Raw genomic sequence first — 22,778 nt, 5'->3', positions numbered from 1 at the left:
GGCAGCATCTTCAGTATTAACTGGGATGACTGAAACTTCAGGGCTTTCAGATGAAGAAAAAGACTGAATATAAGTGACATTGAATTCTACAAGAAAACAAAACCTAAATTATATTGTTGGCAATTACTGATACCTAACTGGGTATATCTCACTGTCAAAGACACGAGGAGGTTGATTCCACCAGAGGAAAAAAGCACCAGTAGTTCTGTGGATACAGGAAGTAGAATAAGTATTTTACATTTTCAATGTTTCATTTACACAAGACTCAAATGAAATGTAGCAAGTGGTCACCCAATGTTAGATTTTAAGCTTGAGTCATGGCTATATTTTAGACAATCACTAAACTGGATTTCATATGTTTGTCTCAGCTGCATTTTGAATTTTTTGGTGCTACCATGCTATCATCCATTATATACTAATGGTAGCATGCATGAAGTAGCTAGCATTTTGAAAACTGTAGGTATAAAATAGACAACAATAAGAAGTTCAATTAAGAAAAACAAACACATTCTGGTTTTGATCCTGTGCAAAGAAGCATCCATAATAAAGACAAATTTATAAAAAAGACTGGTAATAAAGTCACAAGTTAGTATCTTGAGCATACCATGCATAACTAAAAGCAGGATTCAGTTCTCTCCAACAAACACGTTAGAAAGTCCCACATAAAGGGCTGGATAATTTAACATTTACTGATTTTCCTCATAGTGGAATAAAACAGGAGTTCCTTATTTTCTTTATACTTAGTATAGGCAGCAGAAATACACTTGTAGATCATATATTAGGCTTTTATCTTCTAGACCCCAAAGATACTGACTCCTGTCTATATGCTGCTGAGAAACTCCAAGAACTGACCATACGTTGCAGAGTAACAGACAAGAGGTCCATGCCCAGGGACAGGCTAGTAAAGGTACTTTTTAATACAAGAGTTAGTGCAGTATTCCAGCCTAATCTAATCAGAAACATAACCTTCTTATCATCCTGCTGTAATATTGTCAAAAAATCCCCTTTTGTTGTGAAACTGTATGTCTTAGTTTTACACAGGTTGGAAGGAAACTGATAAAAGTGGTTTTGAACTAGAAACAAATGAAAAAAATACTAATTTCAAATTTAATGTGGTTTTGTAACTTACACATGGCTGACTAACTATTAAAATCTCAAACTTTGCATGTTTTAAGTTCTCACAGAAAACTGGGACACAGACTCATTTTGAACCTTACAATTTATAACAATGACTTTTTTTTTTCAACTAACTGCATATGAACTGCCACTGTACAAAGGCAAAGTGTGTTGGATGCAATGGCCAATGGCAAGTACTTTGTTGCTTAACATAGCTGCAGAGGTTTTGAACCCACTTAAGAAGTTCTGGTTTCAGCTATTTCACATATCAAAGCAGAAAAAAAAGTAGATCTTGAAACACACTGTCAGTACTCAGGATGAAAGTTTGAAACAAAGTTTATACAAAAATACATTTTCTCTCAAAATTCTTTCCTCTGCTGCTATCTACTTACCCTTCCATTAATCCAAAAATCACCTGGACTGTAATCAATCTAAATAAAGGAGTGCTGTTTCAATTCAATCAATCTAAATTCAGGAGTTGATCTGCTGGAGGGTAGAGAGGCTCTGCAGAGGGACCTCGACAGGCTGGATAGATGGGCAGAGTCCAACGGCATGAGATTTAACACATCCAAGTGCCAGGTTCTGCACATTGGCCACAGCAACCCCATGCAGAGCTACAGGCTGGGGTCAGAGTGGCTGGAGAGCAGTCAGGCTGAGAGGGACCTGGGGGTGCTGGTTGATGGTAGACTGAACATGAGCCTGCAGTGTGCCCAGGCAGCTAAGAGGGCCAATGGCATCCTGGCCTGCATCAGGAACAGTGTGGCCAGCAGGAGCAGGGAGGTCATTCTGCCCCTGTACACTGCACTGGTTAGGCCGCACCTCGAGTACTGTGTCCAGTTCTGGGCCCCTCAGTTTAGGAAGGATGTTGACTTGCTGGAACGAGTCCAGAGAAGAGCAACAAAGTTGGTGAGGGGTTTGGAACATAAGCCCTACGAGGAGAGGCTGAGGGAGCTGGGGTTGCTTAGCCTGGAGAAGAGGAGACTCAGGGGTGACCTTATTACTCTCTACAACTACCTGAAGGGAGGTTGTAGACAGACGGATGTTGGTCTCTTCTCCCAGGCGGCCAGTACCAGAACAAGAGGACACAGTCTCAGGCTGCGCCAGGGGAGGTTCAGGCTAGATGTTAGGAAAAAGTTCTATACAGAGTGATTGCCCATTGGAATGGGCTGCCTGGGGAGGTGGTGGAGTTGCCATCACTGGAGGTTTTCAGAAGAAGACTTGATGGGGTGCTTGGTGCTGTGGGTTAGTCGTTTGGGTGGTGTAGGATTGGTTGATGGGTTGGACGCGATGATCTTGAAGGTCTCTTCCAACCTGGTTTATTCTATGTATTCTATAAAGAAGCATTTGCTTCATTTAAACAGAGTCAAGCACTGGCACACTCCTGGGCTGTACCTGGCCTGCAGGAACAATAAGCATCAGACCTCACAGCTTGTCCAAGACTCACTTTCCTGGAAGACCATGCGGAGATGGCATCTATGCTGCACACGCCCTGCAGCAGCAGATCCACGCAGAGAGAACCAGGAGTGTGCCACAGCACTCTGGTGGCACCCAAAAGGCACAATGGCTGAGACCTGCCTGAGTACCACCACTGCCAGCAACATGCACATGTAGTCAAACTGACTTAATTGTTGACCAGACAGGATTTCTCGCTTGCCACCCCACATTTTTGGGTGACAAGGCACCCAGCAAGCATTTCTTCAGCTAGCATCTATGCAGAGAGGCACAAAATGTGGTCAAAATAAACCACTAGATCACCAGTGCAAAATGTCACTTTTTAAAGAAGAAGCTTCTACTATATAATACTGAATTATACAAATTTATCTGCAGTGAAAGTGCAAATGCCTTTTTTTGTAATTCTGATTCTCTGCACAGGATTTGGAATGTCAAAATGATCTTTTTATCAAAGTTCCCAAACAACCCAAAGTGTGCAGAAATTTACCAGAAATAATAAACCCACCAATCCATGTACCGAATGTTGTTATAATATACCAACTGCAAAGGTAAAGTAGTTGAATCTTCTCTGATAATTTTTGTTTGGAGAACTGACCATTTCCAGACAAACTCTCACAAACTCATGCTCCTTACTCCCTGAACACAATAGCTAAAGCCTAATTGAAGAGTCAAAATTCACCCATTTAAAGGCTTAATCTAAACTTCCTTCCTTGAATCAGGTTTCTTAGGTTCCCTCCCACAAAGTCTACTTTTTCCAGGTCCTCTGCATACAGTAAGAGCACATGAGCTATTTTGAGAGAGTTTTGATGCTTAGCAGAAACTGAAACCTGTCATTCTTCTACATTTCATGTAATAATTTTTTAATTTAATTAACTAATTTTTGTCACAAGAGCAATGGTTTTCAGCAGTATGTGTAATACAGGAACAGCTTTGGTTGTGATATGAGCACTAATAAGAATGAAATCATTCGGGTCACCAAAGCTCCGTATGAGTGTCCACTGTTCCCAGATTAGGGCTTTAAATGTTCACCTCTATATTTAGAAATCTAAAACCAAATGGCCAACTTTCCTGATGACTCAGCACCCATACTGACTGCAGAAGAATGTGGATCCCCACGAGGCCCCTTGTATAAAAGTGCTTAGAAAGTCCAGACATGAAAGTTATAGCTTATACACTTTTCCAGACCAAAAACTTAAAGTCCATTAATAACTTTTATTTCTCATGCCATACTATCACTGCTTTTACGGGTAACTTCTAAGCATATAATCTTTCTTTTCTACTTTATGTTAAAATGTTAAACAATTTCTTTTTCCTCATGCCTGCACTTTTTTAACTTGGATGCCAGCCAATTTCCATTTCTCTATCTCCAAACCTGCTGATGTTCTGTATGAGCTCCTTTTATTTTTATACACATACACATATATATGTATGTATATAATCTAAGCCCTTTAGGCTTCTGTTTGGCAATAACTGCTTTGTTGTGGTGTTTTGAAAAAAAATAAATAATAATCAGGGAGCACTGAAATACTTTGCAGCACTCTCAAAGAGATAAAAAAGGTTGCTCTAGGCTCCTCTGGGGAAAGTTTGCACATTCATTGCTGATCTCATCTGGTAAGCTGGGGATGAAAACTAAGACGCCTTCAGCTGTCACTGTTGATGCAGTTACACTCAGAGATTTATGTTAAACTTTGTGTTTATTCGTTTTATGAATACAAATAGTAATACTTAGATAATGTAAGTAGTATGTAAGTAATTCTTACTTACATTGCACTTGGGAATCTCCAAAAGCTTTATTAACTTAAATCAGAAAGTAGGGTAGCTGGAAACAAGACCATTAAAATGATATGAAGTACCACAAACATACATATAGCATACCTCCACCAAAAAAAAAAATGGCTGGTAGAATAGCAGATAAAACTGGGCCATTCCTGATCTCACAGCTTGCAGGAAAATCCACTGGTAACAACACTTAGTTAATAATTACCCACATTATCATCGACAATTTGTGGCTTTTGAAGAGTGTTATTATGTTTTTTTTCTTTATCTGATGGACTGATTTGGGAGAAGAAGAATAAGCAATTGTGGGAAAAAAATGAAGCCCAACGCATAATGTAAGCTTAAATTATACTGCCTTACTGGTATTTCCTTAGAAACGCATGCCAATCTGCAAAGTCTTAGTCTAGGAAATGGAAAATGATAGGGAAACATAGATATGCATTTTGACTTCCTCGCAGTGCATTGAAAAATCCATTTTTCCTTTATTGTCTTATTTTTCAATGTTATCTTCACAATATTTGTCTTTTGGACTTCGAAGGATTGTTACATTTAAGAGTAGGTATGCTTTCTCACAGGTACTTTCTCAAACATTTGAGAGAGAAACATAGCAAAAATTAATGTCTTAAGCATTGGATTGTAAATCACTTATCCTAATCAACCATTCTTATCTGGTTGGTTGTCAAGTTTTGTAATACTTACTAACTGTTAAAGAATGTTGTAGGATAAAACTTTCTGAATATCCTACACTAAAATATAAATACAGCTATGTGAGCATCTTAGTCCCAAACCAAACTTCAGCCCTCAAACAGAGAGTAGTGAACAAAGATATTGCCTCTGTGCAATTGATTTTGAATTCAATATTTAAATAATCAACATAGATGCTCTTTTGGACGGAATATTTTTGCACTTTTTTGTTTGCATTTTTATTTTTACAAGGAATCTGGGCACCAAGTAATCTGGATTCTAATTGCAAGCAATTGGTTGGATCTTGAAGTACCTTTACAGACTTTAAAATCTTGGAATTACACAGACATAAATGGCATTGGGAATCTAGGTCAAAGATTCAAAAGTTGTTGGGCTTTTTGGGTTGGTTTTTTTTTTCTTTTTCTTTCAGAATTAACCCTGAAACCAGACTTTTTATTAACATTGTTTCAAAGTAAAATAGATATTTACAGTTTCTGATACTTTGCCTCAAGCCAATTAATGCAAGAAGAGTGTGGTTTAGTAGTTAAGCATGCTTTGCAGGCTGTGTGTCATGCAGTTTCCTTTTTCATCTCCTTTCATGTGTTATTAAGTACATGCAAAACAAAAAGAAACTAAACCCAAGGTTCTTATTAATAATATTGATTCCTTGTAAACCTCAGTAAAATAAAGCATAGACTTACTGCTGGTGCAATTTTGCTCTTCTCTCGTTGCATAAGCTAGCTCAGACTGTTTCCAATTTCAAAAATAGACTTTATTGCAGATTTTGGTAACTCTCGCTGAGTACTTACTCAATTCACTAATATTCACTCTTGAAGAACTTGATGAAATGTTTATTTAAAATATGATGAGTGTGTTTGTCATAATTTTTACCTCAAAGCAAGTCATGCTTACTGACAATCACAGCTTTGTCATACCAGCTTTTTTGAACACGTGTCTTTGGTTGATAGATCACAAAAATGTAAAAAAAGATTAAATGAATGATTTTGAACAGCATTGTGCATCATATTTGGGTATAGCTCATCCCCTGTGTAAACAGGCTTTGTGTTGTCACTGAGAATTACACCCATTTATGCCAGCGATTAATATGCCAGGGTCTCTCTCCATGAAACCACAGCTCCATTGTGAAGCTTCTTGCTGCTATTTTTCCTCTTCATTTTGAGTAAACACACATTTAGCTACAGACTGCACTGGTAGTTTGCAGGGATGGAGATTAAACCTGAAGTGAGCATAGAAGATTCAACTCTGCCCCACTTCAGAATAAAAACTGTTTCTCAGAGGGATTGTCACCCACACACAAATGCCAGAGTGCAAACCTCCTCCCTGAAACGCCTCACGCTGTCTTTTCACTTCTCCACCCACCACTCTTTCTCATCCTCTCACTGTTGAGTGTAATCAATGTCACTGGAAACTAAGCTGCCTGATTCCTCAGAATGACATCTGACTACTAAGCTTAATAAGGTATAGAGCAGAACCATTAAAAATGGCAGCTTTTCCTACTATAGAAGACTAGTGGCAGGTTCAGATTCCCAGAGTCTATGTGCTAAACCCTGCGCTGCATAACCCTTTTATTCAAGTTCAAAGATACAGTTCCTCCATTTAAAGAGCACTTGTTATTTGGGAGGAAATGGAGGCTAGTGTGCCTGACACTAAAGAAACTGAAAATGGATGCTGGCTCTGCAGTGAAACCCTCCAATACCATCAGTGTGACCTAAGAATAATTAATCAACTGTATGCTCTTTTGACAAACCAATCACTTTTTCCTTTGGGTCTTGGCCTGTCCAAATGACAGTTTACAGTGATATTGTCACAAGTGATAAGAAAGTGTGATAAGACTGATGTCTCTCTCAGGCATTGTACTGAATTTATCATTCTAGATGAAATTCCAAATGCTTTATGATTGCTATAGACTAGATGTTGTCATGCCAATTAGTGTGCTCTCTTTTTTCTTCTACTTTTTCCCCTTTGTTTTTTCTTAAATCAGTGAACTGCACCTGCTAGACCCATTTTGTACTTAGGTTTATTCTCCATCTCTGCTGCTGAGACATGTTAGGATTTCTCAAAAGGTAATGAGAAAGATTGTTGCACAGGGGAGGGAGATGTTGTGTTTGGGCTTTTGTGTATTTGTGTGAGGGGGGTTTTTTGGTTGGTTTCTTTGGTTGTTGTTTTTTGTTTGGTTGGTTTGTTTGATTTGGTTTTTTTTTTTTGTTGTTTTGTTGTTTTTTTTACTGGAGGCACTTAAAAAAATCTTAAACAGTAAATATGCAGATTTTCCCTTTCACACATATAAAAATGGAAAAATCCAATATAATCCATTTTTTGGTAACTCATCTAACTTTTCATTTTGTGAACACTGTGATTCCTTGTGTTTTTATACTGCATACTGTATATATTTGCCAATTTGACTAATTTACCTTCTTTGTATCATGTAAAAGAATAAAATAGACCTTCTAAATACTAAACCATGATGATCTGAGGATGGCATATAATGTTATTTCCCCTAACCTGCCTTCATATCAAGCTTTTTCATGTCTCTAGGAATTTTCACTGCATCTTTTTTCTAGCTGAACAGGACATACTACAGAGAAGACCACACACCGGATTGACGCAGTAGCTACAGAGCATTCTACTCTTACATCTCATTTATAAATATATAGCATTCTATTTTTGCATTATATTTACAAATTTTAACATTTTGGTTGCTTTTATAGCAACCAATCTATTATTTTAATTAACTTTATAGTTTTTCAGTATCAATACACAGGAATGCTCAGGTTATTCTTTGAGTGTTCATTAAATTGAGTATGTTAACAGTGGGTTTTAGCCATCATTAAACTAACCTGCTCTCTTAATCTTTCGTGCTCCCTTCAAAACCATAGTGACATGATCAATGAAATATCCTCTGAAATGGGACTACCTTCTTGTCAGCTTGTGTTTCACAGTACCAACTCATAACCTAACTTTGGCTTACATTAAGTATATGAAGCTTTATAATACAGATATTAGGTTTAATATTCTTGATGATGTACATTACACCTCAAATAACCTAAATTTTCAGCCTCTTGGACGAGTGCTCCTCTGCAACCATATTCCCTTTCTAAACTGTTGTAATACCAGATAAAACCTAAAGAACATTCTACTATTTTCAAGTTGTATTTTTATCTTATACAAATCCATTTAAGTTCTGTTGAACAGATGCAAATGTAACAAAAACTGAGATTGGGAAGCACTTCAAGGTGATAATCTGCAGAAATAGTCTTGATTTAAATATGACACCAGAACATATAGAGTAAATTTAATTGTCCTACCTTGACTGAACACAATCAGGATGCAGACACTTCTGTTACTCTTTGGTATTTGCACTGCAGGAGGTAAGGAATGTAGTTTCTGTCACTACAGAGTTCTACTTGAAAGAAGGTAAAAACATTGTTCCCTGAGGAAAAAGCAAAAGCAGGTGTATCATAAACCTGCCTGCACTGTTGCAAACAAGTGCATAGCACATATAAACTACAACAAATGGAACATTCCATCTTTGTAATAAATCAAAATATATTGTGCACATATGGATGAAAGACAAAGCCTACAATATTCCACTAAAATGTGAAAACACATTACCACTTGGGAGGAAAAGACTGAAGATAGGTCTCTCCACCTCAAATCTCTGGTCCAATTTGTTTATCTAGCTGGGTTTCATCCTGTTTCTGTGACAGATCAGTCTGCTTTTTCCTTACTTCCTCTATTTCACTTCACTTGTTTCTAGACCAAATGTCCTTACCCCACCACACTGTCTTCTGTTACACATCTCCCTATATGGTGCCCGTGGTGCTCTGTTCTTAAGTTCCCTGTTCTGTTCTGCATCTCCTTCTTGTTGCTTTTTTCAGTCCAACTGAGCCTTGTTTTTACCCCAGTTCCCAGAGGTAACACTCACTCCTCTTGTCTGCCTTTGCGCTGCATCTTCATCTTCCTCCCCTCCTGCCTGTATGGCTCTTGCTTTCAAATCAGGCAAGGCCTTTTTGTTGCTCAGTAATAGCAAATGGTGGAAAATGATCACTGGACAGAGAAGCTCCCTCCTCGGCTCAAAGCTCAGTCTATGCATGACCTATATGCCTGAACCAGAAGGTATTGCAAAGAACCTATTAAGATACCCAGGGCAAACCATGTAGTTCTTACTGACTGCGTACTAACTGCAATTGGATTTAGCAGACAGGTTTGTCCAATTTCTGGCTGATTCTCAAAGGGGAGGGCAACTGGCACATAACTAATAGAAAAAACCCCTCTCATGTCCAATCTTTGTTCCAAACATGAAGAGAAGTTTGCAAATACTGAAAGGCAGAAACCTGTATTATTAACAATAGCAATGATTAATATTTTGACATTATGTATACATTATTTCCAAGGTCATTCAACCACTCATTATGAGGATGCTGTCTATTATCATTGCCATTAAAAATAGCATACCCTGAAACGTATTTGGTTTAAAATAATTTACAAATACAGCAAATAACACTATATTAATTTAGAATCTATATCATTCATTCCATTTCCACAAAAAGAAAAGGCAATCTGTTCTGTACAGAAGGAAATAAAACTCTCTTGCTTCAACCCTAGAAATAACCCAGCCAAACTTCACTGCAAATGCCATGTATATAGGTTCTGTGGAAGCTGCTTAACTGATTACTGGGGAAATGGGTGTATGTCAACAGCTCAAAAAGCAGTGAACAAAGATCACGCCACAAATCAAAAAGAAGTAGCAATATTCATGGTAAGTGGTTTCCACTGGTATTTAATACAAATCTCAAGATGGCTTATTACAAATTTTTAGTCATTAATAAACAACAGAATCTGCAGATTAGCTTAGTTATGAGCAAACAAAACAGAGTCACCGAAACATTCAGGTTGGAATAGACCCTCAGGATCACCAAGACCAACCAATAACCCTACTACAAAGTTTACCCCCAAACCATAGCCCCAAGCACCACACCTAAATGACCTTTAAACACATCCAGGGTTTTTTAACTCAACCACCTCCCTGGGCAGCCCATTCCAATGCTTCATTGGCTGTTTCTAATACAAGAAACTTTTCCCTAGTGTCACTAAGTGTCCCTGCTGTCTCCCTGTCTGCCCTGCATTTTGGTTGTCCTCTTCAGATTCAGTGGATTTGCAGATACAGTACAAGCACTTGCTTTGGTTTTGCTGGGGAAAAAAAAGACACAACACATTTTTAATAAGAGTTAATTGAATGCATTCTTAGCAATTAGTGTAGGAAAATAAGGTTGGTTGCTTTCTATAATTTATGGCTGTCTTGTACTTGCTTAAAAAACTAAGCAAGGTCTAAATCAGTAAGTACCATTTTCATGTATAGGTATACATGAATGTAGAGGAATACAAGTGTAGATGGGTAAAAAGTACACACTATTAATAAGGCAAGCCAAAGCCAATGAAGCTAAAGCTCAATTTTAACAAGATTACCTAATTGCCAAGAAGGTTTATCAATATGGTCATAGGCCATTTGTATACTTTCACAATTCTGCTTCAACAGCACAGGATGCTATGCTGAACCAAAATAAAAATTAAAAAAATAATCTGCAAGTAACAATGTTGAGTAGTTACATAATGTGTGGGGTTTTTTATAAATTTATACAATTAGATATTTCAAACATGTATCTGATTAAAGTAGTAACTTCAGTTTTCAAAAGTGAAACTCCCAACCTATTTCCAGGCTGGACACACTTTGTTTGCAATACCCTAATGTCTCTTTCCCCAGAAATTAGTTAACAGGAAGCCACTTTAAGCTGCACTTCCTCTACAGTTGTCTGTGTCTCTCTTCTTTCATTTCAGTAGTTCTACTGGCCTTTCTCTTGCCATGACTGTGATATGAGTTTTCCCAACTAACACAGATAATTAAGAAGTATTTTAAAATCATGTAATTGATAAAGATTTTTGAAAACTCAAAGGTCATGAAGCCAAAATACAGAAAGTTCTGCTGAAAGTTCTTATTGGCAACCATGCTTCTGTGCATTTCCCCTTCTATCAATCTTACAAGTGTTCAGACTAGTTACAGGTCACTTTACAGTGGATATGCTACAATTAAAAATAGTAGCTGATCTTATTACTTCTAAACCAGACACCATTATTCTAAAAGCAGCAGCCAATACTTACGCTGCAAGGTATGGAAGACATATAGCCAGTTTTGCTCAAGGTCATACTGAACTCAGGGTTTGTTTTGGTTTTATTGATGTCACATTTTTATTAAATTAACAACATGGTATATTAAAATCTTGCCAGAATCAGTCAGTAAAAAGTCAAAGCAAATATTTCATTAGCTTCTACACATGGAAAATCTACGTCACACAGAGGAATAAATCTGCATGATGCTCAAAAGCTTATCATCACTATCATTCCCCTAGAAAATTCTACAACTGAAAATGCTTTGTACTAGACTAAAAGGTATTACACACTCAGATGTAACCATTAATAGCACAGGGTAGCAACCTAATTAAGATATAAGCAGGTATTTATTCACATTTCCTACACAGATGCTACAGTATCTTAAGACTCAGGGTTCGAAGAAACACAGCTAAAATTGATACCACAAGAGTTTTATTGCATATTCAAGTAACACCATTGCTTACTGAAGTTTCCCAAGCCATTTAATTAATAAAACAGTATCTTACTCTAACAGGAGTTTAGAATACCCCAGAAATACAGGATCAGATCCTACCTTCAAAGACCCCTTCTTGCACCTCTTTCTTGAAACAGATCTAGGCTTGTGGAAGTTAAGCAGGTACCTCATCTGTCAAAGGGGATGAAGATACCTAGCATCTAAATGTAGGGTGTGTTTTTTTCTAGAAGCCAATCAGTTCTACTTAGCTCAGCAGCTAATAACTTGCAAAAAATAAGTTGTCAATTGTGACATGTTTAACCTTCAAACTAAAACAAAAGACTCCAAGTGTCACTATAAAACCACATCCATGTTATGTATTACATGCATCCTCTATCCTTACTAGAGAGATTTGTTTTATTAATTCACCCATTTCCTGTCCTTTCCTCCTTGCCAAGTGATTGTACAATTACATTTAATTAGCAGAAGTGGCATCTTTAAATACTACCTCAACAGCCTCAGTATCGAGGCCTGCATCTGAAAACAGTGTTTCCATTTTGGTTTTCTTCTTAAAAGCACTCGATGTCCTAGTATAGACCCATTCTTTTACTCCCTGTCCTTTTACTGTCTCTCCACGAAGTCCATGCAAAAACACTGTATTTTTTCTAAGACTCAAGCCCTAAGAAAGCAACCTGTGTAAAATTACCTAATAACAATACTAACAAAAGGTACTCTGTACTACTCTTTTTGCTTCCCCCTCTAGCATATCTGATGTATCTTAAAAATGATGATTGTATTTATTCAGGTAAATGTTCACTATTTGGCTTCAGTACTAGAGTTTGGCATTTTGGTAGCTCTTTTCTACGTGATGCTCTGTTCACAATCTATGGCACTTGAAATATGTGTCAGTAAGCTGTTATAGAAACTTGAGTTTGGCATGCTTCTGATGAGCATGCAGATGGAGTAGAGAGACTTCAGAGGAGTAAGTCAATCACAGTAAAGGACACAATCACTGACTAATCTGACACGTATGCATATCACATGTGGTTAGTATGAAATGATAACTTATATGCAAACCAGAAAGAGACTTTGTCTTCATTATTTATGCACTAAGCAATTTCCCTTCAAAGCTGAAATACAGTTGTGTGTCTACACAGCAGTTAAAAGACACACAACACAGAAATTAACACAGCATAATTAATAGTGACAGTGAGAACAGTCATTACTCTCTAAATGTCTGAAACAGCTATACTTCAGTCTAAAACTTTTCACATACTGCAGATTTTAACAGAAACAAGATACCTAAATATGAACAATCAGTTAAGTATAAGCATTTAAGTAAAAATAGTGTCTAGTGACAGTTATGAATAGATTAATCTATATCCCTTTTTTGCATATAAAGCAGAGGTCAGAATGCCTTTTTTATTGTCACACACACATATATACAAAAAAAAGACAAAACACCAAAAACAGGGAAAGATTTTTAGTTCAATATATTTCTCTTTTCAGTGGCTAGCACAAGATTTATAGGAACTATACATACTCAAACTTGCTTCAGTTTATGGAGTTCATTGTACAATTATCTGTAAGAGTGCCTTTAGTGGTTTCTTCAGGATTATTCAGAGACAGCAGAAATGGTTTCTGGAATTTGCTTTGTATCCAAACTCGCTGCATTTTCACTTTTTTCTTCCTGTTTACTTGTAATCGCCGATCAACTAAATTCTGTACTTCAGTCAATCCAGCCAAGCTGAACATGTTCCATACCTCATCTATTTTCTCATATGAAGAATGATTGTAATTAAAAAAAAAAAAAGACAACAACAACAAAAAAAAGAGACATTTGTAGAATGCAGTAATTAACAACTTGCAGTCAACCAAAGACAGAACTGGATCTATTGATTTTAAAGATCAAGGAAACTGCCTGTAAGAAGACTTTTGTTAGAGATTCACTTTCTCAGCTCCTGATTTATATTACAGTAGAAAATGTTGAGGTCCAAATCACTTTAGTTATTACTCATGGCATCCATAGAACCTCTTTCTTCAGAGCGTTCAGTATACCAGAGTTGAGGAAAACAAATGCATGCTATTTGGTCACTGTTCTCATATTATTGAGTTAAAGTGCTTTCACCTCTGAAAATGACAATCCACACATTTATGCCATTATTTCTCTAGTCAGTACCACTTGAAAAGTTTAAGTTTCCTTGTCATACGTAAGCACAAAACAATTTGCACATTTAAAAACTGACAAGGCTCTTTGAGTCCAAGTGATTTCCCATATATATCCCAGATCCTCCTTCTCACTTAAAAACTACTCAGGCTGGGACAAATCCTGATCCCTCTCTATTGCTTATAAGTCTAGGCTGCAGAGGGTAAAAGCAAAAATAAAACAGAGAATAAAAAGTATAGTAATCTCACTTTCACAATTCCCAGTGGCTGGGCTAAAATATACCAGTCTAAGCTTACTGCCAACAGAACCAAGAGAGTGGACAGGCAAAGTGCAATAGTATCCATAACCAGGAATGTAATCCTGCAGAAAGAGCAGCCTCGTAGCTCAGATATATCAACACTGCAGAACAAAATATCAGAGCACTGCTACCATCTGTCATTCCAAGTACATTCATTTCAATTTTAAGAAAGAAATCAAGTACATCTCTAAATAGCAAAACAGAAGCATCCCATTAGGCACAAGATACTTAGACAAATTCCCAGTAATGTCTGCAAGCAACTTTGTAGGCCCCAGATGCAACGAGTGTACACATAAAGGGGATTTTTCTTTTCAGTAGTTATCTTTGGGCTTTGTAAAAGCAGAAAAAAAGATAAAAGCCAGTAAAACCTTCCTTAAAGTTCTCTTCTAAGATGAGTTTTTGTGATTAAAATCATCTCGATAGACACTTAATCCTTTCTACAAAAATATGCCATTTCTTACCTTTGGTAAAGAAATATACTCTGGTTCCATCTCCTCGTACATAAAAATTTTCTGACAAGCAGTGACCTAAGAAATCAGAGCAGTAATGAAAATGGACATGTAGCTTTTTAAATGAAAAAGTTAAAACTAACAATGAACTACAAAAACATTCGGGAATTACCTTTTTTGAAACGAAGTTGTGCTGTATCATATCTTCCATAGTCTCGAAATAACAACATTCCTCCAGGTTTCAGTAGTTTAGCCAACCTGTTTACAACCCCTTGCATCCTTAGAAAATAAATAGAATACTGGTGAAATGTGCAAACATAACTGACTTTTCCTCTAGATGCTTAGAATATACATTAATTTTGAAAACTACAGTGAGATGCGTCTACATTTGCTATAAAAAGTCCAGACACTAGTGAACAGGAAGAACTCTTTACCAAAAATCCTATTGACCTAATTGTTGAGGTTGGAAAGAGGAATCCAATCTGGCAGAACTGCTGATATTGCTATTTAGAGGAGACTCGGCATCCTCCAAAACGCTGAGAAGTTTGTGAATCTCGGTGGTGTGTAACACCAGTTATCTGTTACCAAGATTACACCAGCCTGCAGTATGTATGGTAAGAGTGGGTACCATACACAGTACTCTTTCTCCTTCACTAGAACAGAGAATCTTCACTCTTGCTTTTTAACCTTACCTTGAAGCTTCTTATAAAGTACATTTGCATTACTTTGCCAAATGTTGCTAATGAGTAATGGGTTGGGTTTGCCTCACTCTTTCAGAATAAGCTGAAGGTTTTCCATATTCATGAAAGACCACAAAAGGCAGGCTGCACCTGGCAGGCTGCAAGGTAAAGAAGTTCACTTGCCCAATTCAACACGTTCTCCCACGGGGAAGCGTATAAACCACACAGAAGATGCAGAGCCAGAGTGAATGCTAAATAAATGGAAAAGAAATGCAGGGTGCTGTATCTGAAAATAGCTGAAGAAGATCAAATTCTCCTTAACTATACAAAATCAGCACACCATTACGTGTACCAAGCGAGCACCTTTAAACAATCACTGTTTCTCAGGTGGCCTTGCCACAAGAATATCAGAGCTCAAGCACTAATGCAATTTGGTCCTTATGCAGCAGCAGTGCAGGCATCTCACCTACACTTAAGTGACAGAATTAGGAGGTAGCTCAGCAGAAAAGATTATCATAGCTCCAAATAAACAAATCCAAAAAGCAGCATAGACTTTTTAAGCATGAAATTCCTTTAGAGGAAGCTAAGTGCTTTAAAAGTTGTCCTCTTCATTAATGCTCAACACAGGCAATCAAGCGTGTTGCCACAGACAAAAAGGCAGAAACACCTGAAAATAAGAGACTGTTCAAGACAGGTAGTTGTGCACAGAATTAGAGACTTCACCTATATAAACAAGTTCTGTGCACACAATGAAAATGTACATTCACAAAAAACCCCACTAGAAATCTCATCCTGTAGGACTAGAGCATGTTAATTACATAGCTCAAAGAAAGCTTAATACCTTTCAAATTTCGCTACCAACTTTTAAGAGGGAACTTCTAGCAGAACTGAAGTGTGTTAAAAATGGGGTACAAGAGTAGCAATTATCAAAAACTAAACACAATAGCCTGAAGAGCAAGCACTAAGTAACCATTGTTCTGAATACAAATGTGTTCCTCATATATTTTCTAAGTCTCCCAAGTACATAAGTTCTGCGTCATCTTTCTCTTGGTTTTCTAATTTCCCAAAGTTTCGAGAAAAGAATGTATACTGAGCAAGATGTATCTGGATTACATTTGCTTTCATGCAGTTGTTTTAATTATACAAGATTACAGTAATGACTAACAAATCTTTGTAAAATGGGTATTACAACACAGATAATTATATGGAAACTTTTATGGGGATACACACAAGAATCAATGTCAGCCTTCAGATCCCGACATGGAGAGAGAAAGAAGCAAAAACATTCTCAAATGACTAATAGGAAAAGACTCAACAAAATTCTGACAAGACATTGGATAATAAATGCATTAACAGCAAAAAAAGGACTTAGGAGAATCTCCTTTACCGGATGAGGTGGGAAAAACAGGGACCAAGGATGACAAGGCAGCCTTCTTTAATTCAGTCTTTAGTAGTAGGACCAGTTATTGGAGTAACCAGCCAACTGAACTGGACAATGGGGACAAGGAGCAGAATAAACTCCCCATAATTCAAGAAATAATGGCCAGTGACCTACTACACCACTTAGACACCCACCAGCCTATGGAGCTGTATGGACTGAAGGAGTAGGCAGAAGTACTCACCAAGCCACTTTACATCATTAATCAGCAGCCATGGATCTAAGCAGGGAAGTTCCAGTTGAGGTTAACAAAAGTGATACCCATCCACAAGACTAGGGGAAGGTTATGGAGCAGATCATCTTGAGTGCCATCATGCAGCACATACAGGATCATCAGGCAATCAGACTAGGCCAGCATGGGTTTATGAAAGGCAGATCCTGCTTGACAAACCTGATATCCTTCTATGACAAGGTAACCTGCTTAGTGGATGAGGGAAAGTTTGTGCATATTTATCCAGACTTTAGAAAAGTTGTTGACACTGTTTCTCACACTAGAAAAAGTGTCTGCTCATGGTGAGTTGCAGTGAAAGGAGTCACAGGCATGGTTCCTCAGGGCTCAGTATTGGGGTCAATTCAGTTTAGTATCTTTATCAATAATCTGGACAAGGGAATCAAACACACCAGCAGGAAGTTAGGTGGGAGTGTTGACCTGCTTGAGAGCAGGAAGACTCTACAGAGGGACCTGGGCAGGCTGGATTGATGAACTGAGGTCATTTGTATGAGGTTCAACAAGGCCAAGTGCCAGGTTCAGCACATAGGTCACAACCACCCCATACAATGCCACAGGCTTGGGGCAGAGCAGCTAGGAAGCTGCCTGGCAGAAAAGGACCTGGGGATGCTGGTAGACTATGACCCAGCAATGTGCTCAGGTGGCCAAGAATGACAACAGTATTATGGCTTGTATCAAAAACAGTGTGGCCATGAGGTCAGTGACTGTCTTCCTGTACTCAGCAATGGTGGACCCAAATCTTGAATAATACGAACAAGTCCTATGAGAGTGGCTGAGGGAACTGTGGCTGTTTAGCCTGGAGAAAAGCTGACTGGAGACCTTCTCACTCTTTAAAACTACCTGTAAAGAGGTTGGAGCAAGGTGGGCATTGGCCTCTTCTCTCAAGTAACAAGGAAAAGGACAAGAGAAAGTGGTTTCAATTTGTACCAGAGGAAGTTTGGATTCAATATTAGGAAAATTTTCTTCACTGAAAAGGTTGTGAGGCATTGGAACAGCCTGCCCAGGGAGGTGGTGGGGTCACCATCCCTGGAAGTATTTATAAGACATGTAGATGTGGTGCTGAGGAGTGTGATGACTTGGTAGTGCTAGATTAGACTTGGTAGTGCTTGATCCAAAAGGTCTCTCCAAATCAAAATGGTTCTATGATTTTTGCTTCTACAAAGAATGAATGAATGCATCTCTATTGTCCAATTTCTTCCTGGCAGCATCACTGCAGTTACAGAGATCTGAAATCTACTGCTTGAATTGCTTTTGAAATCTGGACTCAGTCTTTGCATGACTCATGGGATCATCTCTGAAAAAACAGGAAGGAGAATATCCTATATGGCAAAGATTTTTCTGAAAAGCTGATCATTAATAACTTGGGCAGCAAGGCAAGGAAACAGTTCTCAGACTTAGGCAAATACTCTTCTGTTTCCAAGTCGATTTTAATGACACTCTTAAAGTAATAAATCTATTACCACACATATAGCATGTATTTCCCTTCATAAAATCTAGTTAAAGGACAAGTTAAGGAGTTTGACTTGCATGCCCTATTTTGCATTTTTCCCCATTAAAAAAAAAAAAAAAGCATTTGCACAATCAGTCAGCCTTAACAGTCATGAAGTGTGGTTCATTAGACATTGAGATGCATCAGTAGCAAGGCTAACAGCATTCAGTGTAGGACTGCATAAAAATTAGATCAAGTTTTCTTAATCCAAACAAGTTACAAAATTACTGATGCACTTTGGTTTAAAAGGCCTGCATGTAAGCATTTGTATGTGGCTAAATCAGCAACATAAGTCTTCACAAATTGTGAAGTGTTAAATCATGAATGTTTGGGTGTGATCACTAATTTCCTTCTAGAAGTTTTTTTAATTTGTAGTTTTATTGAATCTATCACTTTGAATACAGATGTACTTAGTTACATTATAACCTTTGTATTTTGATGGAGGCAGGAGGCTTACTAATGAATTAGGCTTATCAGCTTTTCTCTTGAAGTCTGAAAATGGCAAACAGCATTTAAAATACCTTGGTTTGTATTTATCATAGCTTACTAAATAATAAACCAAAAATTCATCATCTTCTTTTGCTATTCTTGAAAACCTCCAGTAACCCAGTTGGCTCTGCCCTTTAGTCTCCATTTACCTGTCAGGATGAATAGTAGAGAGCACAAAGACAAGGAGAATGACATCCAGGGTCTCATCTGGAAAAGGATAGGGTAAAGTATCATCACACACATCATGAACAAAGGCAGAACACCAGGCTGAATTGTAGGACGAATGTGACTGTCAAGAAAAAAGATAAAAAGAGGTATAGAGAGAACACTAGCAGTTAATACGTTTACTGTGACTCAAGAAACTTTTTTTTCTTCCATTATTCAGCATTGTAAAACATCTCATATAAAAGCCTATTCTGTCCAGTATCTTACTCAAGCTGAGAAGCAAAGCTCAGTGATGGCATTCATTCCTCTCTGCACAGAGTAAGACTTTGTTCTTTGGAATATTGAAAACTTCAGTTAAAAGTTGTCAAAGCAATCACATTCTTTTTCATGAAGACGGCTTCCTGGCAGCCTCCTGAATTACAGCTTATAAGGTAGTCTAAAGCAAGCATATGAATTACCTTCACCAGCTCCACTGCTCCTGAAGCAAAATCACAACAGTACAGAAAGATTCCAGGTGTACTGCTGGAAAACAAAACCAATGTTAAAAAATTACTATTGTAAAAGATTAAAGTCTACATCAGTGCTCATGGAAATACAGAGGCCCCTTTGGGGCTCTCCACAGGTTTGATCAAGCATACGTTATTGATGTCTAGCACATGGAAAGCCACATAGGTTGTAATGAACCAATAGGGCAGACAAATTCATATGAAAACCAGAAAGGCAGTTAATATAAAAAGGAGAATTATAGCATTGTTGGGGAGGAAGTGAAAAGGAAAAGAAGGTCACAGAGGGCTGTCAGGACTGATGAGAATGTCCTGGTGTTGCATTACATAAATTCACATTAATAGGTCACATTTTCTTATAGAAGCACTGCAGTAAGTCCCTATCATTAGCCCATGTATGCAATTTAATTAGCAATATGATTTGGGCAGGCATGGGGTATTGCAAAAATCATCCACAGCTCTGGTGGTTCAGGTTCCCATGTGTCACCTTGCTGCGCCTTTGATTAGATGCAGTATTGGTTGTCTCCCTCCATTATTCCCTTGGTTTTGTAAGCCAAGATGAGTAACAATTTTCTGTAGCACTCTACCCTTCCTTTCCCATTCAAGAATAAACCAGTTGCTAATTTCCTTGTACTATTCACCAGACATTAGTAACTACGGAGAAACATTTTTCACCCCCAAAATATACATTTAACCAAAGCTGAGAAAGCCCTTCAAAACCTACCAAGGGATGACCTCATGGTCATCTCATGATCAATTAATCTCTCTTCAAAAAATATTTGAGATTTTGAACAGACAGTTTCTTCAGAAAGGGAATTAATAAACTCTGACAGTGTCTATAGTATCTTGCACTATTATACACAGCTGAATTAGTGACCTTTCTCTGAGGGCTCAACAGAAGAACCCTTGTGGACCAAAATATATTCCAGCCTTGTTGCCAAGCAAAACTTCTATCAGCTGTGTGCACACCATGTGAGTTGGTAAGTGTAGATATTTACCATGGATGAGGACAAGCTGCCAGGCTTTGGACCCAGTCAGTCCCTTGGGAAAAGTTAAGCTAACTACCTAATTGACTCTTTAGGATGTCATCTCTTTTTTTTTTTTTAGAGCAGAACAGGAGAAAGATGCTCAGGGAAAGCTCAGCAGGGGCAGAACAGGAGCTATGTAGAAGCCAACTTAAAAAGACAGTCTGATCTGGATGGTCATTTCATGACACATTGTATTAAAAAGCAGTAATTTAAAATTTAAGGGAAGTAGAGGGGAAGCAGTTTGAAAGTTATATTACAAACTTAAGTGGAAAATTTTTTGGTAGCTATGGTACACTCATACTTGACAATGGCTTGTTCTTATATGCATACAAAAGGCAATCTAAAGATAAAATTCACAGTGAAACTGTGCCTGCTATGAGGTAAGAGGTGTTTCCATGAGGTCACATGCAAGACAAGTTGTGTGAATTACTCAAAGTACCAAAAATGTGATTGACTGATTTGCATAATAAGTATCTCCAGGAAAAAAAACCTTAATGTGTGAGGAAAAAACAAAAAGTTTGTCTCATCCTATTTAATACAGCCACGTGGTATCTTTTCCCTTTATTTTCCAAGCTTTTCACATGAAACAGGACTCCCTTTTCATTTTTTACATATATATATGCTTTCTCAAGCAAAGCATTTGTTTTGGAATGAAGTCACGCTGTTAACACTACTAAATATTAGCAAAACCTAAGTCTGCAAAATAGAATATTTTTGTATAGTGGTGATGCCACCAATTGGAGTTCACTTATAGAATAATGAAATGTGCTGTACTGTCGTAGTTTGGGCTGGGTGCCCTCTGCTACAGGGTTGTTTCCTGTGTCCAGAAGTCCATCCCAGTGGGTGGACGCAGGAAATTAGGTATTTCTACCATAATCCCTTTCACCACTATAAGTTTTGCGGTGGGGTCTGGCACTTCCTCTTTCCTTCCCTCTCCGAGACTTGGTAACTGGGGGAGAGATCTCCTGGCCATGGGCCTGATTGGGCCCAAGGCCACTGGGGGGTGGGCAGTCTCAGATCTGGCCAGCTGAGACCAGCCTAATAGTAGGGGGGGGAAGGAGGAGCCCTGGGGGTTTTGGATGCACCCTCAGGTGGGGTTTGGGGTCTTTCTGGGTTTACTTTGGTTCCTTTCTTGTCACTATGTTTCCTTTTGTGCACACTCACTGTTCTCTATTTAAACTCTCCACTACTTTTGCAATCAGTTTGTCTGAGTCGTTATTTCTGCGTGTGGTGGGGAGGGGGTCTGCCCCAACCCATTACATGTACTCAAACTCTTGGGGGCACGAATGAAAAGAAATCCATTTCAGCACTTGATACAGACACAGGCTGTCTACAACTACCTGAAGGGAGGTAGTAGCCAGCTGGGGGTTGGCCTCTTCTCCCAGGCAACCACCAACAGAACAAGAGGACACAGTCTCAAGCTGCACCACAGAAGGTTTAGGCTGGATGTTAGGAAGTTCTTCATAGAAAGAGTGATTGTCCATTGGAATGGGCTGCCCAGGGAGGTGGTGGAGTCACCATCACTGGAGGTGTTTAGGAAGAGACTTGATGGGGTGCTTGTGTCATAGTTTAGTTGATTAGATAGTGTTGGACAATAGGTTGGACTTAATGATCTCAAAGGTCTCTTCCAACCCGGTTAATTCTATTCTATTCTAAAACCTTCCTGTCTAAGTGGAAGAGAGCACATGCTGTCCTATCAGTTTTTTCTAAAACTGGAAGCCAAGTGGATTGAAACATTTTAGAGATTTAGATAATGCAGTATAGGACTTGTGCCTTTCTTGACACTGAAACCTGACAAAATGTATCATTCAGATTCAGAAGCAACACTTCTGGTAAGAAGTAATTTTTACATAGAATACATAGAATAAACCAGGTTGGAAGAGACCTTCAAGATCATCGCGTCCAACCCATCACCAATCCAACACCGCCCAAGCAACTAACCCACAGCACCAAGCACCCTGTCAAGTCTTCTCCTAAAAACCTCCAGTGATGGCGACTCCACCACCTCCCCAGGCAGCCCATTCCAATGTGCAATCACTCTTTCTGTATAGAACTTTTTTCTAACATCCAGCCTGTAGCTCCCCTGGCGCAGCCTGAGACTGTGTCCTCTTGTTCTGGTACTGCTTGCCTGGGAGAAGAGACCAACATCCGTCTGTCTACAACCTCCCTTCAGGTAGTTGTAGAGAGTAATAAGGT

At 38.3% G+C, this 22,778-nt stretch overlaps 1 protein-coding gene across 4 annotated transcripts in view; it reads right to left on the bottom strand.

Moving 5' to 3' along the window:
- Positions 1-9,988: 9,988 nt before the first annotated feature.
- METTL8 (methyltransferase 8, methylcytidine) overlaps positions 9,989-22,778 on the bottom strand; it is a 30,458-nt gene continuing 17,668 nt past the window's right edge. For 2 of the 4 annotated variants that reach the window (XM_009905499.2, XM_054174597.1), the window contains 5 exons: positions 19,510-19,573; positions 19,036-19,175; positions 14,734-14,840; positions 14,574-14,639; positions 13,007-13,416 (listed from right to left, as the gene is read on the bottom strand). In XM_009905499.2, coding sequence (XP_009903801.2) covers positions 13,202-13,416; positions 14,574-14,639; positions 14,734-14,840; positions 19,036-19,175; positions 19,510-19,573 — 592 coding nt within the window. In that variant the 3' untranslated portion in view covers positions 13,007-13,201. Of the gene's footprint in view, positions 10,240-13,006; positions 13,417-14,573; positions 14,640-14,733; positions 14,841-19,035; positions 19,176-19,509; positions 19,574-22,778 lie in introns of those variants that run through there. The other 2 variants (XM_054174604.1, XM_054174610.1) reach the window with 2 other exon arrangements.

The sequence above is a fragment of the Dryobates pubescens genome, chromosome 2 (assembly GCF_014839835.1).
Source record: "Dryobates pubescens isolate bDryPub1 chromosome 2, bDryPub1.pri, whole genome shotgun sequence".
Taxonomy (NCBI): Eukaryota; Metazoa; Chordata; class Aves; order Piciformes; family Picidae; genus Dryobates; species Dryobates pubescens.
The sequence above is the reverse complement of the archived record's forward strand: the minus strand, read 5'-3'. Positions and strand labels throughout refer to the sequence as shown.